Source organism: Puntigrus tetrazona, chromosome 15 (genome assembly GCF_018831695.1).
Source record: "Puntigrus tetrazona isolate hp1 chromosome 15, ASM1883169v1, whole genome shotgun sequence".
Classification (NCBI taxonomy): domain Eukaryota; kingdom Metazoa; phylum Chordata; class Actinopteri; order Cypriniformes; family Cyprinidae; genus Puntigrus; species Puntigrus tetrazona.
The window spans coordinates 7,382,487-7,405,500 of NC_056713.1; the positions used below are offsets into that span (position 1 = coordinate 7,382,487).

At 37.3% G+C, this 23,014-nt stretch overlaps 1 protein-coding gene across 1 annotated transcript in view; it reads left to right on the forward strand.

The window, feature by feature from the left end:
* rsrc1 (arginine/serine-rich coiled-coil 1) overlaps positions 1–23,014 on the forward strand; it is a 110,043-nt gene that overhangs the window by 460 nt on the left and 86,569 nt on the right. The window contains exons 2-3 of the mRNA XM_043258477.1: positions 152–329; positions 3,976–4,098. Coding sequence (XP_043114412.1) covers positions 152–329; positions 3,976–4,098 — 301 coding nt within the window. The remainder of the gene's footprint in view (positions 1–151; positions 330–3,975; positions 4,099–23,014) is intronic.

Consider the following 23,014-nt stretch of genomic DNA (forward strand, 5'->3'; position numbering starts at 1 on the left):
GTAAACAGACGTAAAACAGAGTATTGCGTTGCTGTGTAGCATCTCATATCAGAGAAATCAAGGACCTCATGTTAAACTAAACATGTACTTGAATGCATTTCCTTCAGTCAGTGGCTTTCTTTTATGTTCTGCATCTTTCTGTTTGAGCCAGAGGCCGGAGTGACCATGGGCCGCCACTCGTCCGACAGCGAGGAGAACGGCCGGAGCAGGAGGAAGAGGAGGGCGAGGGGCCGCTCTTCGTCCTCCAGCTCCTCGGGAAGCAGGGTGGCCGGCCGCAGCAAACACTCCAGGAGACGGACGCGCTCCAGAGACCGAAACAGAGACAGGAGGTAGACGCCGAGGAACGAAATAAAAAAAAGTTTGCCCCTGTAATCTTTCATCAAAATGTAATAACGTGCTCTTCCTCGGAAACAATTTCCTTGTTTGACTGACATCACGAGCCCTCTTATTTCTCACCCCTCCCTGGCAAGCAGCTGTCAGATACGAGCTCCGAAACAGTTATTCAGTTCGTATCCCTGTGTCAAAGGCAGTTGCTCGGCTGGCACATTGAGCCCAGGAGGAATGCACACTTGGTTACCCCAAAAAAAAAAAAAAAAAAAGTCAATGGCTCTGAAATTGCTCTCGACGGAGCTGATATCACCAGGAATATTTGCACAGTTCCTGTATATCAGACCTCTTTGCTCCAGAGAGTCTTCAAAAGTCTTAATTCACGTTTTCACTTATTAACACCCTTAAAAAAAGGCTTAAATCAGAATAGGAAGTCTTTAGTTTATTAAACTCTGGCTTTAAATGTTGCACGGATCTTCTTCAGTTTTTTGTCTTGTTTTCTGGTACAAATAAATTTGACATATACATGCATATATATATATATATATATATATATATATATATATATATATATATATATATATATATATATATATATATATATATATATATACTACACACATATATGTGTATATATATATATATATATATATATATATATATATATATATATATATATATATATATATATATATGTATGTGTTTTCTATTGGATATTTCTGACCTCATTGGCAGAAATTAGCTTGTTTTAATCTTGAAATAATTTATGATCATTTTTTCATAAAATACGACTTCATGGAGGGAATGCTTTAAAAAGTAATAGAGGTATGTTTTAAGTATTTCCAAACTTTGAAACACTGCTAATGCAAGATATTTACATTAAAAAAATAATAATAATACTGAGCTGTTGTGAATAAGGTGAATCAACAGTGAGCTCTACGTTTATCACACTCTTTTCTTCAGTTCGTTGTTCGTTAACATTACCTGCGTTAGCTCTTCTTTATTTGGGCTCAGACTTGCTGTGCGTTCGGGGGAAAAATAGCCTGTACGTGTGAAGTCAAAAACAGGGAACGCAAGCCTTGCTGCTGAGGGTCTTCCAGAGAGGTGACATTGCATCACCGAAGTCACGTAATTTAGCTCTGCTGTCATTTGGACCAGAGCTGGACCGCCGCACGCCAGACCTTCTGCACGGACTCTCCCTGAACATGCCGCTCCAGACAGACTCATGCAGTTCGGTGAAGCCAGGCGCTGCTTTATGCAGTCACTTAGCGCTGTCTGCCTGACTTCAATTATTCATGACGCTTGCTCAGTTGCCATTATATGTGATGGGAAATAGTTGCTCTCACAGAAAGAAGGATGTCTGCGGGGTCAGGCAGCTAAACAGACTGCTGCCGAAGAGTCGTTTACCGTAGCCGCGCGTCCTTCTGTAAATCTGCTAGTTGTCGTCGGTGTAAGCCTGCGGGTGTTTCATGCCCTCATGAAGCTCACCTGATTGCTCCGTCTGTGCTCCTGGGCTATCTGTTTGTCCGAGGGTGGAGCTGAAGTAAAACTGACTGAAACCTCTTACACTGGGAGATTCACTTTTCTGATTATATATATATATATATATATATATATATATAGACAGGATTCATATAGAGAACTTTGTTATATTCAGATTCACAGACTATTCAGATACAGTGCGTACACTGCGTATGTGGGTGTATTTCATGTGTTTAAAACACCTTGAGAGCATTTTTGAGGAAAAGGCCATTGAATGACTCTGAAAGTGTCATATGGAGGTGTAGGCTGTTATGAAAAAGGCTTTTTTTTTTTGTTTCACGCCTTGCATGATCGCACATCTCTTAATCACCATTTTCCAAATTAGATGTATATTTTTCAAACTTAATATCGGTGCATACAACCTGAAATAAATAATTAATATTAACTATTAATCTTTTCCGTGATGTAATTAGTTGTTTTATGCGTTAATTTTTTTCATTAATCTGACTTTGATTCGGTGGACAGAAGTTTTTCAGATGATAATAAGTGGAGTAGCTTTGAGTATACACATTCCTAAAAATGTATAAAAACAATTAGCAAGTTTTAATAAGACTTCATAATAATTTTACATAATAATAGTTTGATGCAAACAGTTAGTGTGTAGTTCATTCATAGTTTATACATTGTAGTTTTGAAATGATTAGTAAATTAATTTTCTACGTAAAAATAGTTAGTTTATCATTTATTCTCAGTGTAATTTACAAATGATTGTTGTTTATTTAATGTGTAAAGAGTTTGATAATGTTTTTATTCATATAGTCACACACATATAAATAATACATACATGCACACAATTGTTTTATGTTTTAAATCTTGGATGGTTTAGTGATGAATCTAAAAAAATATATAATTTAACTTTTATTTGTGGTCAAATATAAGAATAATATCACTATCATGACAGTGAATGAAGAGCTCACTATTTGTACGTATAATTAAAATAATAAATAATACAATAATTCATGTTAGTGCGTTAAATAATGTTAACAAACACAACTTGTTTTTACAATGTATTAGTAAATGCTGAAGCTAGCATTAACCAAGATTAATAAATCACGCAGAAGGATTGTTTATTCTTAATTCGTTAATTAATTTCTTATTGTAAAGTGTCACCAAGTAATGCATTTGCAATGTCTCTAAGTTATGAATTAACTAGTTTGCAAATAATTTGCTAGTATTTCTCGCTGTATACTTAATGTAAAGGGTGTAATAGTGAGAAGGCCTCACCATGAATAGCATTAATTTGAATCAAAAAATTAAAAGCGTGCTAATCATAACATATGTGCACCGTGTATGATTAGCATACAGTGTGTGTAGACATACGGGCGCGCACACACTTCAATCGATAGCTAGAACAGACAAAAATGAGCATCGTATCATTTGCAGACGCTCCGTAAAGCAGCACAGACATGAAGTTTCTCCTGGAGAGAGACCACTGACACTGAGGTTGAGAGGCATGCGGCCTGGTGCCATCAGATGCAGAAATGCATAATAAATTTAATTATGGTTTTTAGATAAACATTTTATTTATTCATGACGCGGGGAATGGGCGCACACTTTTGATTTAGCGTTTGAAAATGGCTCTAAGAAGTCTTGGTCTATCAGCTGGGGTGGAGAATAGAGGAGCTGACAGCAGCTCATCGGAGAGAAGGAGGGAGAAATAGAGCTGATTAGTTCAAATAATGCCTTTCAAAACCTAGTGTAGAGAGTCACGCTGGCCGACTGCATGCACGTTTGTCTGCGTCTACGTGCTTCACCTAAAAAAACAAGTCTCCTGTTTAATTTCTCTTCACTTTCTCTTAAACTGACCGTCTTAGCTGTCGGACGCAAACCCTGCCGCGCTGTAAGAGTCTGTCCGGTGTTCGCGAAACCCGCTTTGCCAAAATTGGCCAATTAGAAGCATTGAAATCTTTATAGCTGAGCTCTGAAACGTACGGACACCTATATAAATATAACGTTACGCAGCGGAGAGTGTTGTGTGTTGGTCAGACAGATGCAGTAAATAGAGCGACCGCACACACACACACACACACACACACACACACACACACACACACACTGTGGCCACGTGTGTTTGTGTTTAACGGACTGCTGTTACTGACGTTTCAGGCACAGAAACCGCTCCAACAGCAGCTCCTCCAGAGGCTCCGGTCACAGGAGGCGGAGCCGGAGCGCAGACAGGGGGCGGGGCCACAGGTCCCACAGGTCTCGGTCCCGCAGCCGAAACAGAAGGTAAGGACAAGTTAATGAATATGAGAATGGTCTTGTTCACCTTTCAAAGCACACAGTTTTGCTTCTTAGAAGAAAACAAGAGATTTTACATTGTGTATGTAAACCAATCATATGAAGCAAGATCTAAATATTGACCATAAATATTATGAATCACATTTATTGTTTTATTATTTTGACTGTTAATATATAGAGCATACAAGACAATAAGGACAAAACTGAGTCATATCAGTGGCATTTAATCATAAAATAAGGCAGTCTTTGTTAATTGGTTTTCCTTCTGTTGGCAAAGCTTTAAAATGTTTACTGTTTTTTTTTTTTTTTTTTTTTAATTTTTTACTATTTTCCACCTCAATGGAGCAAATACTTTTCTCCTGTTTTGAGCTTCTGCTAAAAAAGGATAGTTTAAATCGAAATGATCACACTTTATTTCAAAGTTCAATTCAAGAAACCACTAACTCGTTTGATGCCTAATTTGCTGCGTGTTTATAGTAAGGGTTAAGTGTAGGTATTACAGATGAATTACAGATGTAAAATATGATCATGTAAAATATGGTGCTTTATAAGTGCGTCATTCCTGCTATCCGGTAACATTTTGGCACAATTCTTGGAAAAAAGTTATGTGTTTCTCATGTTTTAACATTCTACCAAAATAGTGACATGTTTAACTGTATTTAAGCAATTTCTTATAAACATGTGACTAGTGACAAGTACTAATAAACAGCGTATGTTAATATTATGCATGCCATCAGGCAACTACTTAATGAGAATCGGTCTCTGTACTGAAGAGACTCTATACTGAATATATATATATATATATATATATATATATATATATATATATATATATATATATATATATATATATATTGTTTTTTTTTTTTTTTTACAAAAATATATACTTATAAAAAAATAAGTATACATCAAAATGGTTAATTATCAATTATCTGTCTTGATTGATAAATCCTAGAATAAATATATTGTTTGAGATTTATTTTTTCCAATTAAAAGAAAATATGTGATATTTATGACGTCTGTGGACACTAACGTTTTCTTCCTAAAGACCTTTTGAAGTGACAAACAAGGGTTAACCTAGAAATTTCTAGAAGATTGCACAAATACAAAGAAGAATGGTCTAATAATCAACTACAAAAAAAAAATTGGTTATAATGCGTTTTTTTTGCCATAAAATGTTATTTGTTGTCTTTACAAACCAAATGTCATTTTTATTTGATTAAAAACGACACGCATCATCATCAGCAGTGATGATTTTCCGCCCCCTTCCCCCTCGTTTGGACTCAAATGCTAACATGTGCTTGGCTAATTAGCGTATGACAGGTTGCCATTAAAGACCTTCTGTTCGCAGAGCCACTCACTCTCACAGCTGCTTGTCCCGCGCACATAGATACTCACACTCATTACAGGGGTTATTAGTGTAGATTATTATTGTTTTTGTCTGTATTAATTAAGTACTGGCACAAGCACCCTTGGGTCAGTCCACATTTGTCTGCCCTTGTGCCTGTTTGGAGCTCAGAAGAAAAAGGGGCACTTAGGTTGATGAATTAATGCAATTAAAACATGATTATCCATCGCCCGTTTATTTCATTTTTTATTTAAAGTAAACTCTCATGCACGCAGGAATAAGAACCGTGTTTTTTAAAAGGTAGGCTATTTCATTAACATTGCAAATGTGTGTAAATGTAGGAGAGTTTTGTTAAAAGCTTTAGAAGTGTAAAGATGGCTTTCATAACGCATGCAGGCTAAAGCCTTTTGTTTACTTGTTCGGCTGGAGGAGAGGAAGTCAGGAAATTATTCATATGTATATCTTAATTAGACTGGCGCAGATAAACAACAGGCCCATATTAAATTAAGGGATGAATTGGGCGCAGATTTAGTAATAACTCTTACCCTATGGGATTGAGATTATCTGGCGTGAAACAGTTTGGGTTAATAATTGTTGGAAATGGTAGATATTCTGGACTGATAGCTAAATGTTACTAGATCGGTCCTCTACAGGAACGAGTTATCGGCCACGACCATAGCAGCCTTAAATAAGGTACTCAATTTAAGGTGACTCGGAGTGAGTATGAAAAAAGTTTTGGCGCTGCAGAAACGCTTTTCGCAGACTTTGGCCTGCGAGTCTGTATGATGTCAGTGTTTAGTTTGTTTAGTTTATGTGAAAGCTGTTTTCTGAACTCAAGCTTGAATGTAATAGATTTATTAGTTTCTCGGGTTTCTTCTTGTTCACTGTTGACTGCTGAGGTCATGTTTGGCACAATGCGTTTCGTAATTCCATTCTCTATCTGAAAACAGATGGGAAAGGAGCGAGAGAATGGGAAATATTTGAAAGACTCGGGACATGATGGCACCGCGCAGGCTAACAGGCGTTTAGTTTTGAGAGTCAGACACAAATCCTATCGATTGCATATTTGTCTTGGTTGCAGGTAATGAATTAGGGCTGTCAACTGATTGAAATTTGAAATCAAACTGATTACACAATGTGTCGACCAGAGGGGGGGTAAAATGCACTTCAGAGTTCGGAGTTGTTTACAGTGTTAAAAAGTTGGATTCTCATGCAATGCGTGGACAAAGTTTCAAAAAACCTTTTTGGCGTATGACATTAGTTTGACATATAAAAGTATTTCTGTGCCAGAAATCTTACTTCTGGGTTTGTACAAGTCGAAAAGCTTTCTTCAGTGGATGGAAGTCCTTATATGGGCATTTCTCATTCTTTAGTTCCACCCACATGACACGCCTCCAAGAGCTCTGCTATTTTTTTTTTTTTTTTGAGAGAGAATTGTAAAGCTATATGTTTTTGTAAAATAAATCTAATAAAACTCTAGACTGTTTGTAGATATGAAGGATGCTGTACTACTCTATAGGTACTCAATATTAACGTGAGATTGGGTGAAACTGTGTGTGTTACGCCCCCTTTAATAAATTAATAGCAAATTAATCAAACATCACCCCCTGAAAATCATGTAAAGCCATTATTGTGTTAAATGTGAACAGCATGACATAGATATTACAAAATGTAGCTTTAGAAAGAAGCATTTTTATGCAGTTTTTTTCTCATTTTTAATTTGAGAGAAATATCCATTTAATTAGTGTAATATGAATTTATTTTTTATTTTCATTTTTTTATAAAATTGTAACATTTTGCTTAATAAAATTGTACTCTAAGAAATTAAAACTGCTAGTGGGTAGTAAATGTTGTTCATTCATTCATTCATTCATTCATTCAAACACTTGATTCATTCAAACGGCTGATTCTTTCAGAAATGAAGCCAATAGCTCTTTATTGAGTGGACCATTGAATCATTGGCTCATCCGATTTGTTCAAAACTTAGATTCATTCAGAAAGAGATGCATGACGGTTCTGCTGTGGCTTTAATATTTGCATTGCTTTCACTCATAAAAGTGCTTAACTATATTACATCATATAAACACGACAGAGAGCAGTAATTAGGCGTTTATTGAGGCATAAGTCCTAATTTAATAGTAATCCCCAAACTACAATATAACCATGTATATATGTATGTGTGTAACAAGTTTTTCATTCAGCATCTTTAGTGTGATATATATGGTACAGTAATTTTAGCTGTCTTACGACATATTTTAGTCAAAAATCTACTGTAAGTTCCATTGTTTAGCGCTGATTATCTACTACACTGGACGGAAACCATTGTGTTTTGGAGGTTAAATCAACATTTTTACTGCCCTAACGAAAGCACTTTAGCATTTGAATAATTGACTAGCGTGTTACTTGCAGGGTAAATGAAAGCCCTCTCGTTAACGGTAAGTGTTCGTATTAGTTTTTGCTGTATTCTTTATTTTGAGCCATGTTATTGGATTTTATTTCACTCGGGTTGAGCCTGAAAGCTGACTGAAGGAGCCTAAAGCGCGCCGTGGGCTAGACAGAGCGAAACAGGTTACCTGGGTCGGGCTTGCGATCCGTCACTGTCGCGTTAAAAAGGTTTGGGTCTAATAATGGCGTTTGGGATGAGGCAGACTGATAAATCAGGTGTGAATTGAGTGGACAGCTCTCTTTGATTGATACACTGACAGGATATGAGCAAGTGCCGTACCAGATAGAGAATATGAGAAGGGGAAAGAGAAGAAAAGAATAGGGCCCACAGAAAAAAAAAAAAAAATACCCAAGGAGTGGAGGATATTATTCAGAGAATGAGAACAATAACTGCGGCATGGAAATATTGCGGGGAAGAAGATTAGGGCAGTTCGGTTGGGCATATTACACTCCTTTGCCCCGTAAATAAATAAAAAAATAAACAAGTAATGCAAGAGAAATTTACAAGTTAGAATGGTGTGGATTCACCACTTCGCTCTGCTCTTCTCCAGAAATACTCAGCCTTTGCCCTTGACCCAAGGAGCTGATAAACCATTAGATGCTAATGTATATATTCCCCTTTTGATCAAGCTCAGCGCTTAATGCATACTGGGAACAAACCGTGTGTCGAATGCATTGCTCTCGCATTATGCTTTGTTTACTGTACATGATGCAAAAGAGCAATTCAGTGAACCGCTGTGCTACTTTTGAGTGTGGTATATCAGGCCAAATACTCATTCACTAAACGCCTGCAGTCCGGTTTAGTGCGCGCTAGCTTCAACATTTAAATCATGCCATTAACATTCTTTGCTGCACAAACATGCCTTCTTTTATGTTTTTCATTTTTAAAAAAAAAGGCTCAGAGCAAATGAAACCAGAGGCTACTGGAACTAATCGTAGCCCAGGCTTTATGTGAAAGAGACGGTTGAGAGCAGAGCAGTGAATCTGCGCTATAGGTTTCTAATATGAATTATTGGGGAGTTCGGATTTAACGCTAGTGATCGAGCTTTGATGAATGTAGATATGTAAATATGCGTATAGTAGTTGTTTTTGGAGGTTCGAGGGGAATGACACGTGACAATAACAGTAGACTCGGGAAATATGGATACCATTTTATACTGTATCGAAAGTGTCTGAAGACACCAGTTGCATGAATTTTGAAGCTCATACTCTGAAGCGTTTATAAATTATTAGCAAGAATTCCTAGGACTGTCAAATGCTTACATTTTTTACATGACAAGACGTGAGTGTACGCATTACACGAGTAATTGCATTCTTTCCTTTTTAATTGATAATTGAAAAATAATTTAAGACAATGAAATTAAAACTGACAGTAGATGGCAGCAAGTCACTGGCTGAATGAGTGAGTCGTTAGGTAAGTCTTCATCACCCTGGTTTTATGCAGATTTTTGTGTATTTGGAGTGAAAAAAAATCCTTAATTTACAAAAAAAGTGTTTGCATGGAGGGGCTTTGTGAACCGCATTTGTCTAATGAAGTCCTTCATGCACATAAAAAAGTCACGTGACTTTGATTGACGATTTCATTGAACAGCGTCTGAAACGATCCGGTGATTCTGAATGAGTCTGTCATCAAAGTATCTCTGCATTCCTGCATCCCAGTATTGTTTTACACGACAAGCATCCACCTCCGAAAACAATGACAGCTTTTATATTGTGTTTCGTCTGCTTGCTCTGAGGTGCAATATTATTTACATATTAATACAATATTATATAATGCAATACTATTACGTTTGACAGTGATTATATTTAGTGGCCTCTCCTGCTTTTCTTGGTGATATTTAGGGACAGTTAATCAGGAAGTGATGGTTTTGGTTTGTTTGACAAGTTAAATTCAGAACTTCGGATGGAAACATAGTTATTGTTTCAATCGGTTGATTCATTCAGGGACAAAATGAAGTGACTTAATAAATCATTGACTCACTGCTATTATGGATTTGGATATTGAATAATAAATTTTAATGGTAGCACTTTATATAAGGGGTTTAACTAGTTGCTTATTAGCTAATATTCTAGTAATATGCATGCTATTTATTAATTAAGCATTATTAATTAATTATTTTAATCTTACCCGATACCTAAACTTATCAACTACCTTACTAATTATTAATAAGCAGCAAATTAGGAAAAAGTTGTAGTTAATAGTGAATAAGTGTTCCCTTATTCTAAAGTGTTTACTGATCAGATTATTTACATTTGCCTAAAACTCGAAGTTTATAAAAAAATCACGTTTTTAATGTCAGATGGACATTTGAGGCAATATACATGTGTAAGCAATGACTTCACCGATTTACAAGGAAGTACTAATAATTGGAATTGAATTTACAAATATATATTGATATGAATATTCTGACATGCCACATTTTTGTGCCCTGCTAGTATTAATATTATAGAAATATCACATGTTTAGATCTAGATCTCACATCCAAAATTTTGCCGTGTGTAAACAGCTGTCTGTTTTCCTAGCAGCATGAAAAACCATACCTTTACTCAACAGATTATAGTTACAGTCTCTTAAAAGCTGTTCACGATCTCACACACCGTTCTGTTAAAACGACTGCGTAATAAACCTCGTACTTTCATCATGTCGCTGTTCATTAATGAGAGAGGATTCACGACAGCAAGCTTTCTCATCCCTGAGCACGCTCTTATTATTTAGAGCAACGGGTGGATTCTAACTGAAACCTTTCTGATTGGCCATTGCATTAAAGAGATCAACAAACATGCCTGCGATTGGGTACGTTACACACCGCTGTAAATATAAACATCTCACAAATTAAAAATGACAACAGAGCTTTCGCTAGATCTGTTTTGCCAGTAATGTTATTTTTTTATTAAGCGCACAATGCATACAACCTAAAGAGTCAGCATCCACAGTCGAAATGAAATTATGATCAATGCAAAACCAAGTGTTCTAACATTAATTGGCACTGGTCTCGTGAATATCATTCAGACACCAGACATGAGTCGCGTGCATCTTATTATGTACATACATACATAAGACATGTATTTATTACATATTTGGCCATTTTTATTTGGCAAATGCAGTGATCTTTTTTTGTTTTCTTTTGAGTGCATGCATTTTCTAGAGAAGGAGCAGGAAATCAGCTAGGTTGAGTTTTTTTTTCTTCTCTGGGATCTCTCATGCGCTTCGCTCCTGGGGCTCACAGTGGGGGTTAACGTCTCTCTCTCTCCATAACCCCTCCTAAACACGCTGGCCTGGCTCCAGAGAGGGACCGAACGGTGTTCTCATGCACATTAGCTGACTCCATGCAAAGCTGAGCCTAAGCTTCTTTTAGCATGTGTGTTCTGGCATGGTTCAGGTGTGTGTTCTGCGTTTCATCAAATCAACATGCTTCAGTATCCTCCTCAATCTAAGAGGCAGCTCTCCTCTCCTCCTCCTCGCTCTTTCTTCTCTCCCTCTGTCCCGGGTGTGTGCTTTTTTTTATTATCTCCTCTAAAGGCTAGTCAAACGCTGCTGGCCTTTGTTGTCAGAAACTTTTATTTACCAAAGAGGGGCGTAAGTGAGTGACATGGCAGGGGTCTTTTATCCCCGGCTAGCCGCGAGCGCAGCTCTCTCCCGCTGCCCCATCACCCCACCCCTCCATCCCTCCATCCAGCGATTCCTTCAGCACATCCAGCAGCAGCTGTCTCCCCTGGGCAGACTCAACCAGAGCGCTGTCTGCAAACACACACGGACGCACCGCTCTCACCTGCTTATTTTTAGCATGCACACGCACAAACCGGGTTTGTAACGGTGGTTTGCATGTTTTGGCTGTTTCTTTTAACCAGTTTCAAGCGGGTTCTTTATTCATAAATGATGCATTAAAGGCGAAATCAAAATAGCCGAACCGCCTTCCGTTGCATGTGCACTGGGATGCCATTAAAATATTGCAATTTAAAGTTTAAAAGGTCACGAAAGCCTGAAATGATGTGTACGTCGCCCATTATTAAAAACACGGGACAATTATACGCGTGCAAAGTCTGAGTTAGGATTGAGGCAGAGCTGCGGAGAACAGGAATACGTCATTAGATTCTCACATGGTTCATGAAAGGAAATGCCCATCGATTGATTTCCACCCAAAGCAGCAGAGAATTAAAAAAAAAAAAAAAAAAAAAAAAGTAGTAATCAAAATACACACTAGTGGAGCAGACACGAGAGCGGTTTCTGCCATAGTAAGCTCAGAACCATATCCAGACTTATTTAAACTGGTAGTTTACCTTTAAAATAATTAAAAATGTCTATGCATCTCTTTTTATTTTCTAATTATTTGTGCTTCTTTGTTTAGTCTCCTTTAAAGGCTAAATTACCAGACTAGAGAAGCAATTTCAACACACTCAGTTTATCACTTGACATAAATTTGAGGTTTATATTAACCAAATTAATCATGAAAACCCCTTATTACTTCATATATTTTATGTATATGTATATACATATATTATATAAATATATATTTGAATGTGTTTTTTGGGCATTCACAGTAGTGTTTGCATTCCTGTTTTATTTTTTATTTTTTTGCAAGTAAAATTTGAGATTTGCTTTTATTTTTGCTGTTGTTAACACTCTTTAAACACTGTATTAGCCTTATGACAGCAGCTACTTAACCACAGCCACTTCAAATGCAGATTATCGTAATTCATCATTGTGCATAAATCAAAATCGGATCAATATAAAATGGTGAAATACAAGCAGAGAGTGCGAAGAAGCCCATGTGTCATAAACGTTGACATATAAAGGACTTACATGGTAAAGGATTTTCCAAGATTTTGGGAATGGAACAATCAATTACCTAGCCACAGTAAAGCTTGATGGATGAAATGGCAGATGGCAGCCATTGTTAGCCTTTTACCTGTGGTCAAGTTCAACTGTATGTATAGAACAGAACACTAAACGGTCAAGTAACAAGTCAATATAGTCGCAGGCCCATTAGGCTGAATAGTCAGATGCTTAATTATTAAAGATTTCTCAGTGAGATTTCACAGCAGTACAGTAGGTTTCCCCAAAGTCAGAAGTCCTGCCCATCTATCATGTGTGAAAATTGCAACGATGGTTGGTATAACCTTTGAAGAAATGGTTGTGTTCTGTCCGTCACGTGAGCGTCCATTGAGAGCATTGTGTTGTGGGAATTAAAGACATGGCTGGCTGCTCATTCACCGGGAGCTCCGTTTATTTCATCCTATTCAAAGTTTTGTGTGACGGCTGCCTCCTTTTCAAGCCTCTGCTATTGGAAACTAATATAAAATGAATTGGTCTCTCTTTCCTGCTATCCATCCCCCATTTAAGCCCTTCTTGAAGTTCTTCCAAATTGCGTTTTAAATGCCAATTAGGAGGTTGAATGTAGTAAAATAAAAGCCAGCGCGAGTAGAATGGCCTCACCTTCTGGCTGACCAGGCTTCTGAGAGCACATGCCGAATCTTTGGCTCCGAGCACGACTTTGAAAGAAAATATCCTGCCTAATGAACACATTAATTAGAACCATAACTATTTATAAGATGATAATTAGAAACGAAGCGAGGTAAACTGGGCTCTTCCTGCAATTAATGGTGGATTAATTACGGGCCGTAATTAAGTGGCGTTTTGAAATGCATTAAGGTGAAGTACAGAGGCACGCAATGGCTTTGTGATCACTGGCATAATTATTCGCTGGCCGTTTGAGCCGCGCTCGCTCTGAGCCCACTAATCAGCATCATTGCGTCGTTATATGTGCACTTAAAAAGACTCGCCAATGCAATAACTGCCTAATTATTTCTAATTGGCAGGCCCAAACGTAGTCTCTGCATTGATGGTGTGAGCCGGTATTTAGCGGATCTGCAGGGCCGATTGCTCCGAGAGGAGATGGCTTCTACCCAGCCTATAAATGTGTGAATTACTAACCTGCCAGTCTTTCTGAAGAGAAACGTAGGCTGGCTTTTTTTACTGTGTGTGTGTGTATATATATATATATATATATATATATATATATATATATATATATATATATATATATATATATATAGTGCCTAGGAAACAATGTAGTGCAAAAAAAAATTTGGATTATCAGTAAGTCATGTTCCAGATGTCCTTTCAGCAGTTAACTTATTTTTTGCCTCGTTTCACCAAACGTAGTGATTTTATTGGATGTGTTCAGAAAGGACAGGGGAAAGGAGAGTTGTGAACATTTAGTCTTTTGTTGCCATGCACACGTCCGTTGACAAGTGATTGGTGGGAATCTTAATCAGAATTAATTAATGAAGGATATACGTGCATGCATGTATTTCTTCCTGTCTGATATTGTTTATGTAATTATGATACATAAATACAAAAATAGTGTTTGTCGAACATTGGCTGGCTGCAGTGTTTAGTTGTTGGAGTTGCAGGTCTTTTCAGATGTATAGCTTCCCATCTATTGGTTTCAGAATGAAAAAACTGCATGTCCACTGGCACTTTTTTTTTCAATTCTGTCCTATCATGACAAGCCTAGATTATGTTTACTCGTACAGACACCGCTTGAAGCGGAAGAGTCCTAGCGTTGTGGGCGGCGCTGCAGTAGACACATACCGCCACACATTCACATCCATCAAACACATCCAAAGGGTTTGGATTGTATAATACAGTACAAAGGAACCAGGGGCTGATGCTGCAAAAGCGCTTTGTTTCCACTCTCAAACACATCCTGTGGGCAGTTTAATTAAAATACCAGGAGAAACACAAACAATTGGCACGGACCTGTCATAATTAAATAATTCTTAATGAAATAAGGTTAAACCTGTTAAATGTATTTATTAAACCAGTGTCTTCAATGCTAACTGTTTATTTTACACCTTACAAAAAATGCTAATGACTTTAGTAAATGTTGCATAATCTTGTAGACAGGTGTAACACGTTATTTGCTTGTTTGTTTTTTAAAGAGTTGCGTTCTGTTCTTACAGGATGATGGCAGCGCAGCTGAAAAGTTCTACCATAGTGATTTTGCTTTTACAGCTCAGCGTAGATTTGTTTCGTTCTCGGAGTATACTGTCCTTTGGGATTCATTTATATTTTTCGTTTTTTTATGTGTGCCATCATTAGGCCTTTGTTTGTTAATGATTGACAAGATTCATAGATAAATATGCATCGCTCCAGGGAACTGCAATGGACTTCATTAGGGTTGAATTGAATTTTAAATCAACCGATTAACTGATGCTAGCAATGTTGTCTATAATGCTCAATGGAGAAGCTTTTTAAACTCTCCATCCATCCATCCATCCATCCATCCATCCATCCATCCATCCATCCATCCATCCATCCATCCATCCATCCATCCATCCATCCATCCATCCATCCATCCATCCATCCATCCATCCATCCATCCATCCATCCATCCATCCATCCATCCATCCATCCATCCATCCATCCATCCATCCATCCATCCATCCATCCATCCATCCATCCATCCATCCATCCATCCATCCATCTTAATATTATGAGTCTTAATGTAAAGCGTTTCATTTCAACAGTCATGCTCAAAGATTGCCATCTTTAAATATCTACAATAATGCCGTAGCATTGAAATAACATAAAGGTATGGATGCTGTATGTTTACTCTCACGCTTTGGCTGCTTCTGTTCTAAAACACTTAATGTTAGTCACACTCTGGCGTCTGACACAAACTCACAGGTTAGCACACAAACAAACATTCAATTCAAGCGCTGCTCTAAAATGTAATCATTAAATAAGAAAAAAGTTAACTTTAAGAATGAAAGAAGCAGCAAAGGTGAGTTTGAAATTCTGTGTTTAAAGGAACAGCGCAAACAGAAAGAGAAAGAGCACTCTATATGATAGCTATATGAAACATACTTTATTAGAGCCACAGAAAGACGAAGGATTTTCTGCCGGCTGCGTTTAATTGAAGTTTCCCTCTCTGTGCAGCACAGTGTCACTTGTCAAAACAAACAGCATGAGATGCCATTGAGTTCCACCTCTAGAGTCTGCTCTTGTGCTGTATAATGAACTGATTGTTTCTGCTATCAACTATCGGTGCCGATTAACCTGCAAACCGATACATCGGGCGACCTCTGATTAGACTATTGTTTTCAGAAACTTGAACTTTCAAATCGGTTTTCAGGCTCTCCAATTTATCATTTACATGAACTGAAAAAATGCATAGAAAGTTTTTAATTAAATCTTTTTACCGATGGAAAAGCAATTTATCGATAAAAGACTAGTTCAAAAGTGCATTAAATCATATGTTATTTTATCTAAAAGACAAAAGACGAGTTCTTAATTTGATGTTGCTTTAATATGTTAAAAGTTTGATAAAAGTTGAGTTAGTAATTCGTAACTGCGTGCGGTATCGGCACTTTAATTTGTTTTTTTTTCCCTTAAAAGTGGAAACAGCTTACAATACTATATAAGACATTATTCGAAACTATTCTAAATATTTCTTTCATTTGTGTACATTCGCAGTATAAACAGTTGCGCTTTTGTAAATAAAGCAAACACATTTCTTTTGAAAAATATATTTTTATGTCTTTTTATATGTAGTTTTATTAAGTTTTTCTTAGTTTGCGCAAGCGCTGCGTGTGAAGTGATGTGAATCCTCACGTTCTGATGTTTCTGCTGCTTTTCGCTTGTATAAAATGAATACCTGGAAACAAACGTAGGTATTTTTAATTCACGTTTTAATTCAGATTGAATTTAATTGTAATTTAACATGATCTTGTTGGTTAATAATGGCTTGACGACCGTTGGTTAGGAGAAATAAAATAACTGAAATTAACATTTCCAATGAAATCTAATAAAAATCCTAAAAAGGTAATACAACTGCACCTGCGTTAGCTTATTGCTTGATGATGAATTATGTAAATAGTATATAACAAAGTACTAAAATCTAAAAAAAACGACAAGAAATTATACCGTTTTACGTTTTTGGCGAAGAACTGGCGACTAGCATATAGTTTGGACACTAGGTGAAATTAAGAAATTTTAGCGATTACACCATAATTCTAATTTCTTTTAGGACGATGTCATCACGCACTGCATATTATTAGTAAAAGGCTAGTTGGAAACAGGCTAGAAACTTTTTTGTCGATAGCAAAACAGCATGAAAAGTGGATGGAAACTAGGCTACTGGCAGTTGGATGAAGGAACAGAGTGAGCTTTAAAGACATTTAATATAGTTCCTGTGTGGCTCTCTGCTGTGTTTAAGCCGTTCTCAGTTGGAGGAGGGTGCTGAGGAGTTCAGCAGATTCACTGACCTGTAGAAGCGCTCATGTCTTGCTTCAAAGCCACCTTACAGCTGCGCATCTGCCATCACCCTCTCTCCTAAAGCACTTTAGCAAATTGTGCTATAATCAAGTTCACAGTGATCCTGCACCTCGGACAAAGGTCTGGATATGGATCCAGTTACAGGCTCCGTATTCAAGCACAAGGAAGAACACAAATAAAACTGAATTATGTACTTCTTGACTGAAACCGTGACACCCCTTGGAAAATAATGAAACACTTTCCCGATGAGCCATTTTTCTAAAAACGTGTAACAGAGAAGTCCTGCGCCAAAATATGGTTCCAGACCTCGTAAGTCAACCCTTCTAACCATTTTAGTATATAAAAAAAAATCCGAGTGCTGTCACTTTAAGTAAAGTGAAACAGGATATAAACCAGTGACAAGAGTTTTTGTTTTTAATCTGTGAGAAGAATAAGAACAGAATGTGCTCAGTGCTACTGTACTAATTCATCAGGGAAGGCTGGCATGTATGTGGGCAACTTTCTTGTGAATGAATTTTCTTGTGAATATAGTTTTTTGCCGACATTTACGGGGAGCTGCTATTTGGTTATTTATTTTCTGCTTTCTTAGTCTGTTAGTATTCGGCATATTGTATGAAAGCCTCAGTTAAAATAAAAAATAGTAACATTTGAAAATCGTTAAATAAAAAATTATATTACATTTCAGATTTTCTTGCAGTTGCAAATTTGAATCTAACAATTTTTTGTTGCAATGCCAAATTCATATCATGACTTTTCTAGGAATTTTGATACAGAAACATTATTTTCGGATTACTTTAAAATAAAAAATTCTGACTTTTTTTTCTCAATTGAGAGTTTAGCTCTCACAGCTCTAACTTCGATTTCAATTAAGACGTCTATTCATGAAATGTCATCTTTGTTATAGCGTCCAGTTTTGAGGAAATAATTCTCTATACATCGAAATAATGTTCTTACAAATGCAGGTTTAAATCTGTATAGTCTCTAATGTGAGGTGCGTCTATTATTCCTCAGAAAACTCAAGAAAGTCAGAATTATGCAATAAAAAAAGTCACAATGACCTTTTTCAGTTTTCTGTATTTCTTTATTTTGACACATTTATCTTTACTTGATCTCGACCCGTTGCTGCTCCATAATTGCCTTCATTGTTGCTCTAGTATTTTTGTTCTCAATCTGTGTTAATTGCTGGGCTATAAGCGATGTAAGACGCGCAGGCCGTCCTGTTATGACGGCTAGCAAAATCTGAAATGCGAGCATCTCTCTTTCAAGGCCTCTTTAGGTGGTCTGAGCTGTGATTAGACGCAACAGATGCATTAGACCTCGGCGGAGAGATTCACGCCGTTTTGAAGTAACGATACTATGGTTTGTATATGATCAAACATCTCTTTTCTGACTGTATTATCAAATATAACGTTTCCCTTTTGCTCCGAAGCCACGTTCTCTGCAGGTATTGGTGGGTTTTCTGTGGCTCCTATAGCGTTTAATTAAGTGTGGTTTTTCCTTCAGTAGTGGAATGAGCGTCTGCTCTCTGTCACAGCGCTGTCTCTGTGCTGTAGTTTTACGGCTGGTCCACTTAGTCTCAATATTTATGCTTTTTCTAGTGTGAGTGCTTAAATTGAAACGTAACCCTCCACATTTAAACAATAAAAGTCTTCAAGGGCCGACCTTCAGATCTACCGTCACTTCATAAATACCTTATCATAAAAAGAACAGAAAAACCATCATGAAAACACCTACTAATTAAAAACACATGCCCGCGACATTATTTAAAAACTCTTCTTTTGCCCCCAACCTTTGTTTGAAAGAGCCATTATATGAAGAAAAAGAAAACGGTCATCGCTGTTGATTTATATTTTGCTTTTCTGAGCATTCGTCAAAACGGGGAGAAAAAGCAGATTCTTTTAGTACGAATCTGTAATGTACTACGTCTTTCAGAAGCAGGACTTGGACAGGAGCAGTCGCTCATATGATTGCGTGTGTTGACAGTGGTGAGTTAGCACCTATTGACTCTCTGACCTTTTACCTCTCTTTGACCTCTGCTTGCGGTGCCCTCTGTGCCACGAATAGAGACGTAACACAGTCTCAGCGCTGGTCGGATCGGAGCGTTTAGGGTGTCCGTGTCCCCGTCGAGTGATGCCGGTCACATATGCTGCCTCGTTTCTTTTTACACGTTTATTTCTATCCCTGAACTTCTGAAACGAATGACTGAGCGCAGGTCAGAGCTTTGAACTCGACTGAAAGTGTGGGTGGCCCAAGTGCGATATGTTGCAGACATCGCAAGATACAGGCTTAAAATCAGAATTGTAAGATACAAACAAAAAGATTTATTTCATCAAAATATCTTATTCAGCCATTCATTTGCCTTTGTTTTTTGCCGCAAAACAATTTCTTGGGATTTCTTTATGGGAATGTAATAATATGAAAATACAGAATAGCCAATAGCGATGTAACAGCAAAACGTGAAACATCATTACATAAATAAAAGACTGGCCACACTTTATTTTAAGGTTTTAAAATGACTACTTTTGCCTCAGAAAACTATTTAATTTTCTGCCTGTTTGGTAAGGGGTGAATTAAGATATCTAAAGTATGGTCACGCAAAATAAGACATTAATATGCGCTTTATAAGTGCTAATAAACAGCCAAGATGTGCGTTCTTGTTAATAGTGTGTATCGGTCCTAATAATGTGAATAGAAGATGCTCTCTCAAAAGGATGCATTTGAAAATACAGTTTACTATCATACAATAACTATCGTATTATTAGTCCGTTTAAAGCAACTGCTCTGCATGAACATATTTTGGATCTTTAATCCATCCCGTACCTTAAATAACTTAGCCACCACCTTACAAACTGTTAATAAGGAGAAATTAGCCATTTATTGAGATGAATGTGGTAAAAAGCAATGAGAACTGAACCTTAAAGTAAAGTGTGGCCTTTTTTATATAGTCTAGTTTACTCAGGACAAACCAAAAGGCTAGAACTCGGAGAAAAGAAGTTACAGATCTGTCATATTGCTCATCAAACTGGTGCTATCTAGTTTAAAACAGACGCACATTTATAGAACTGCTCTACAAAGTCGAAGCACAGTAACCACATCAGCACCCATCTGGACTAATCCAAGCTTTTCATTTATTTTTAAACCATGCTTTCTTCAACACAATACAAATGACCAGAATCTTCGGGGGTGCTATTGTATTAAAACATTTAATTACGGTGCTATTAATTTGTAGCAGTCCCCAACCCCACCCTTTAAGTTTGTGTGATAAATTGTGGTGTGTGTAAAAGGAGCAGTGAACATGCGCAGAAAGAAACAGCTTGGGAAATGTTCTCATCAGCTCTGGTAATTAGAGGAATCTCATAAATTACACTTGTGTGGCACTGCATTTAAAGAGCACTCAGAACATCCTGAATTGTTAACATTTTTCATTACGAGGAAACGCCTGGGAACAAGAAGGAACAGCTGTTTGGAGCTGTAGGAAACCCACATCGCTCGTTCAAGGTGAACGTCAGTGCTCCAGAATAAAAATAGTGAGGACTCGTGTCACGCTAATTAAGCAGAAGCTGTTTGTTGCTTCTTTCCTTCAGAGTTTTTCCTTCATTAGACTAGAAGTTGCTAATGTGGGTTTTTTTCTGTCACTTGTAGCAGTCTGGTTTTTATTTCCCTCTCAAATGCGACTCAGTGTTTACAGTAGAGGCGGTGCATTTAACCTGTAAGCGCTAAAGATGGCTCACTGCTCAGTGTAGACTGGGTCAAGACGAGGAATCAGAATTGGGGCTTAGTAGCGTCGCTTTCTGAAGGAGCAATATTTGCTTATTTATAAATTATTATTATTCAATGACAAAAAATTGCTGATGTTTTTGCACTGATTATTATCGCTCACTTCCTTATTTTCACTTCACCTGCAGAGGACAGAGTTTCATCTTTATAGTTTTTCAAAGTGCAGCAGTAAATAGATACACCTGATTAGATATTGTAGATATTGTTTAGCATTTAGGGCTGAATATTCACCCACAACAGCTCATTTTGCCATCATGTACTCGCCTTTATATCCAAATGAAATTTGAGTTAGTTGCTGTAAATATGGCCCTCCTCTATAGTTCTCAAACATCATTCTTCTTTCTGTTTATTAAAACTGAAGTGTTCTGCTCAGGCATATTCAGTGACGACATATGCAAGAACCAAGGATGTTTTGTGGTGTTAGACATTTGATAACACTTTATATGAGGGTCTCTTAATTTGTTGCTCATTAGCGTGCATATTACTAAAATATTAGTCTTTTTTTAGTAGTAATTAACTCCACATCCCTAATCCTTCCAATACCTAAACTTAACTAACTTGATAAGCAGCCTATTAGGAATTTATAGAGATAAAAGTTGTATTTCAAGGGTTCCCTGTCCCAAAGTGTTATCAGACAGTCTAAATTAATCTTTGAAAATCTGGCTTGTATGTTGGGGGAAACACACACACACACACACAAGCCGACATTTTATAATAGGTAACACACATTCATAGTTAATTAAGGGACACAAACATTAATATGTGCTTTATAAGAGCTAATAAATGACCAGTATGCTAGTCATACGCATGTTGCATAATAAAAACACAAAAAAATAATAGCACTACTGGTCTGGAAGGACATAAGGATGACATCATTACTGTATTTTCCCCAACTGATCTTGACAACTTTGTTTAGTAGAAAGGAAATGATGCACATAAAACAGTACCGGTGTGATATTGTTGAAAGTATATATAATGTTAATCACAAACCCCTGCTAGATCAACTCAAATAAGTGTTGTTCAGATAACATACCTTGTTGATCAAACCAGTCTGTTGTTTTATATTAACTCAATTTTTTTATTTCGGTGAACTGAACATTTTTAAGTCGACCGGGTTAGTTATTCTAAGTTAAACCAACTGTTTTTTACTATAAGCTTATAGAAATATGTTTTTGGGAAAGTCACCCATCTGATTCCAGAGCGTCTTTCTGTCTGGAACCCATGACTACACCTTTGACACGTTTCAGACGTTTTAAACACCTAGTTTTAATGTAATTATTCAGTTTTCGTTCATTTTTAAAGCTTTATTTAGGGTGTTTTAATATTCACCCGTAGTGCTATTTATTGCATTAAAGCTCATGACGTTTTAAGCCTCACTCCCGGTGTCTTTCACTTTTTGTCAAACGTCTGTATAATAAATTAGTGTTTACTGTCTGACTGCATTACAGTGTGGACTGACTGAGCGTGTGTGTGTGTGTGTGTGTGTGTGTGTGTGTGGGGAAGCTAAACGAGGAGAGAGCAGAAGAAGAGAGGAAGGGCCGCGGCAGGAATAAATAATCATTCGTCCAGGTTAGGATTCCAGCGGTGTATCTTACGTCTGTTAGTTGCACTAGTGCTATCATTCGCCACCATTAATATCCAATTTCATATGAAGCAAGAAACCTTGTTTAGCAGGAATAAAATATGGTCAGATAACAGCAGGACACCATCCTGCTCACATAATTACCCAAACGCGGCACAGGGAGGGATCAGATCCGTGGCTGGGCAGGGGGCATCGGCGATAAGCGCCCGGCGCGCTCCCACACACTGGTAATTACTTTATTGATAATTTGCAGGGAAAATTGCCTGAGCCAATCGTCGCTGCTAGATTTAATGGATTGGAAAAAAAAAAAAAGCACCTTTCAAAAGGATTTTAAATATTTCTAGGCCATAGGGGAAGGCTTTTCCTCCGGCGATAATAGCTGAAAGTCATGTAAAATAGCCCACTCTTGGCATGATGCTGCTGTGGCAGGGGATGTTTATCTGGCCATCCCGCATTAACACATTTACCC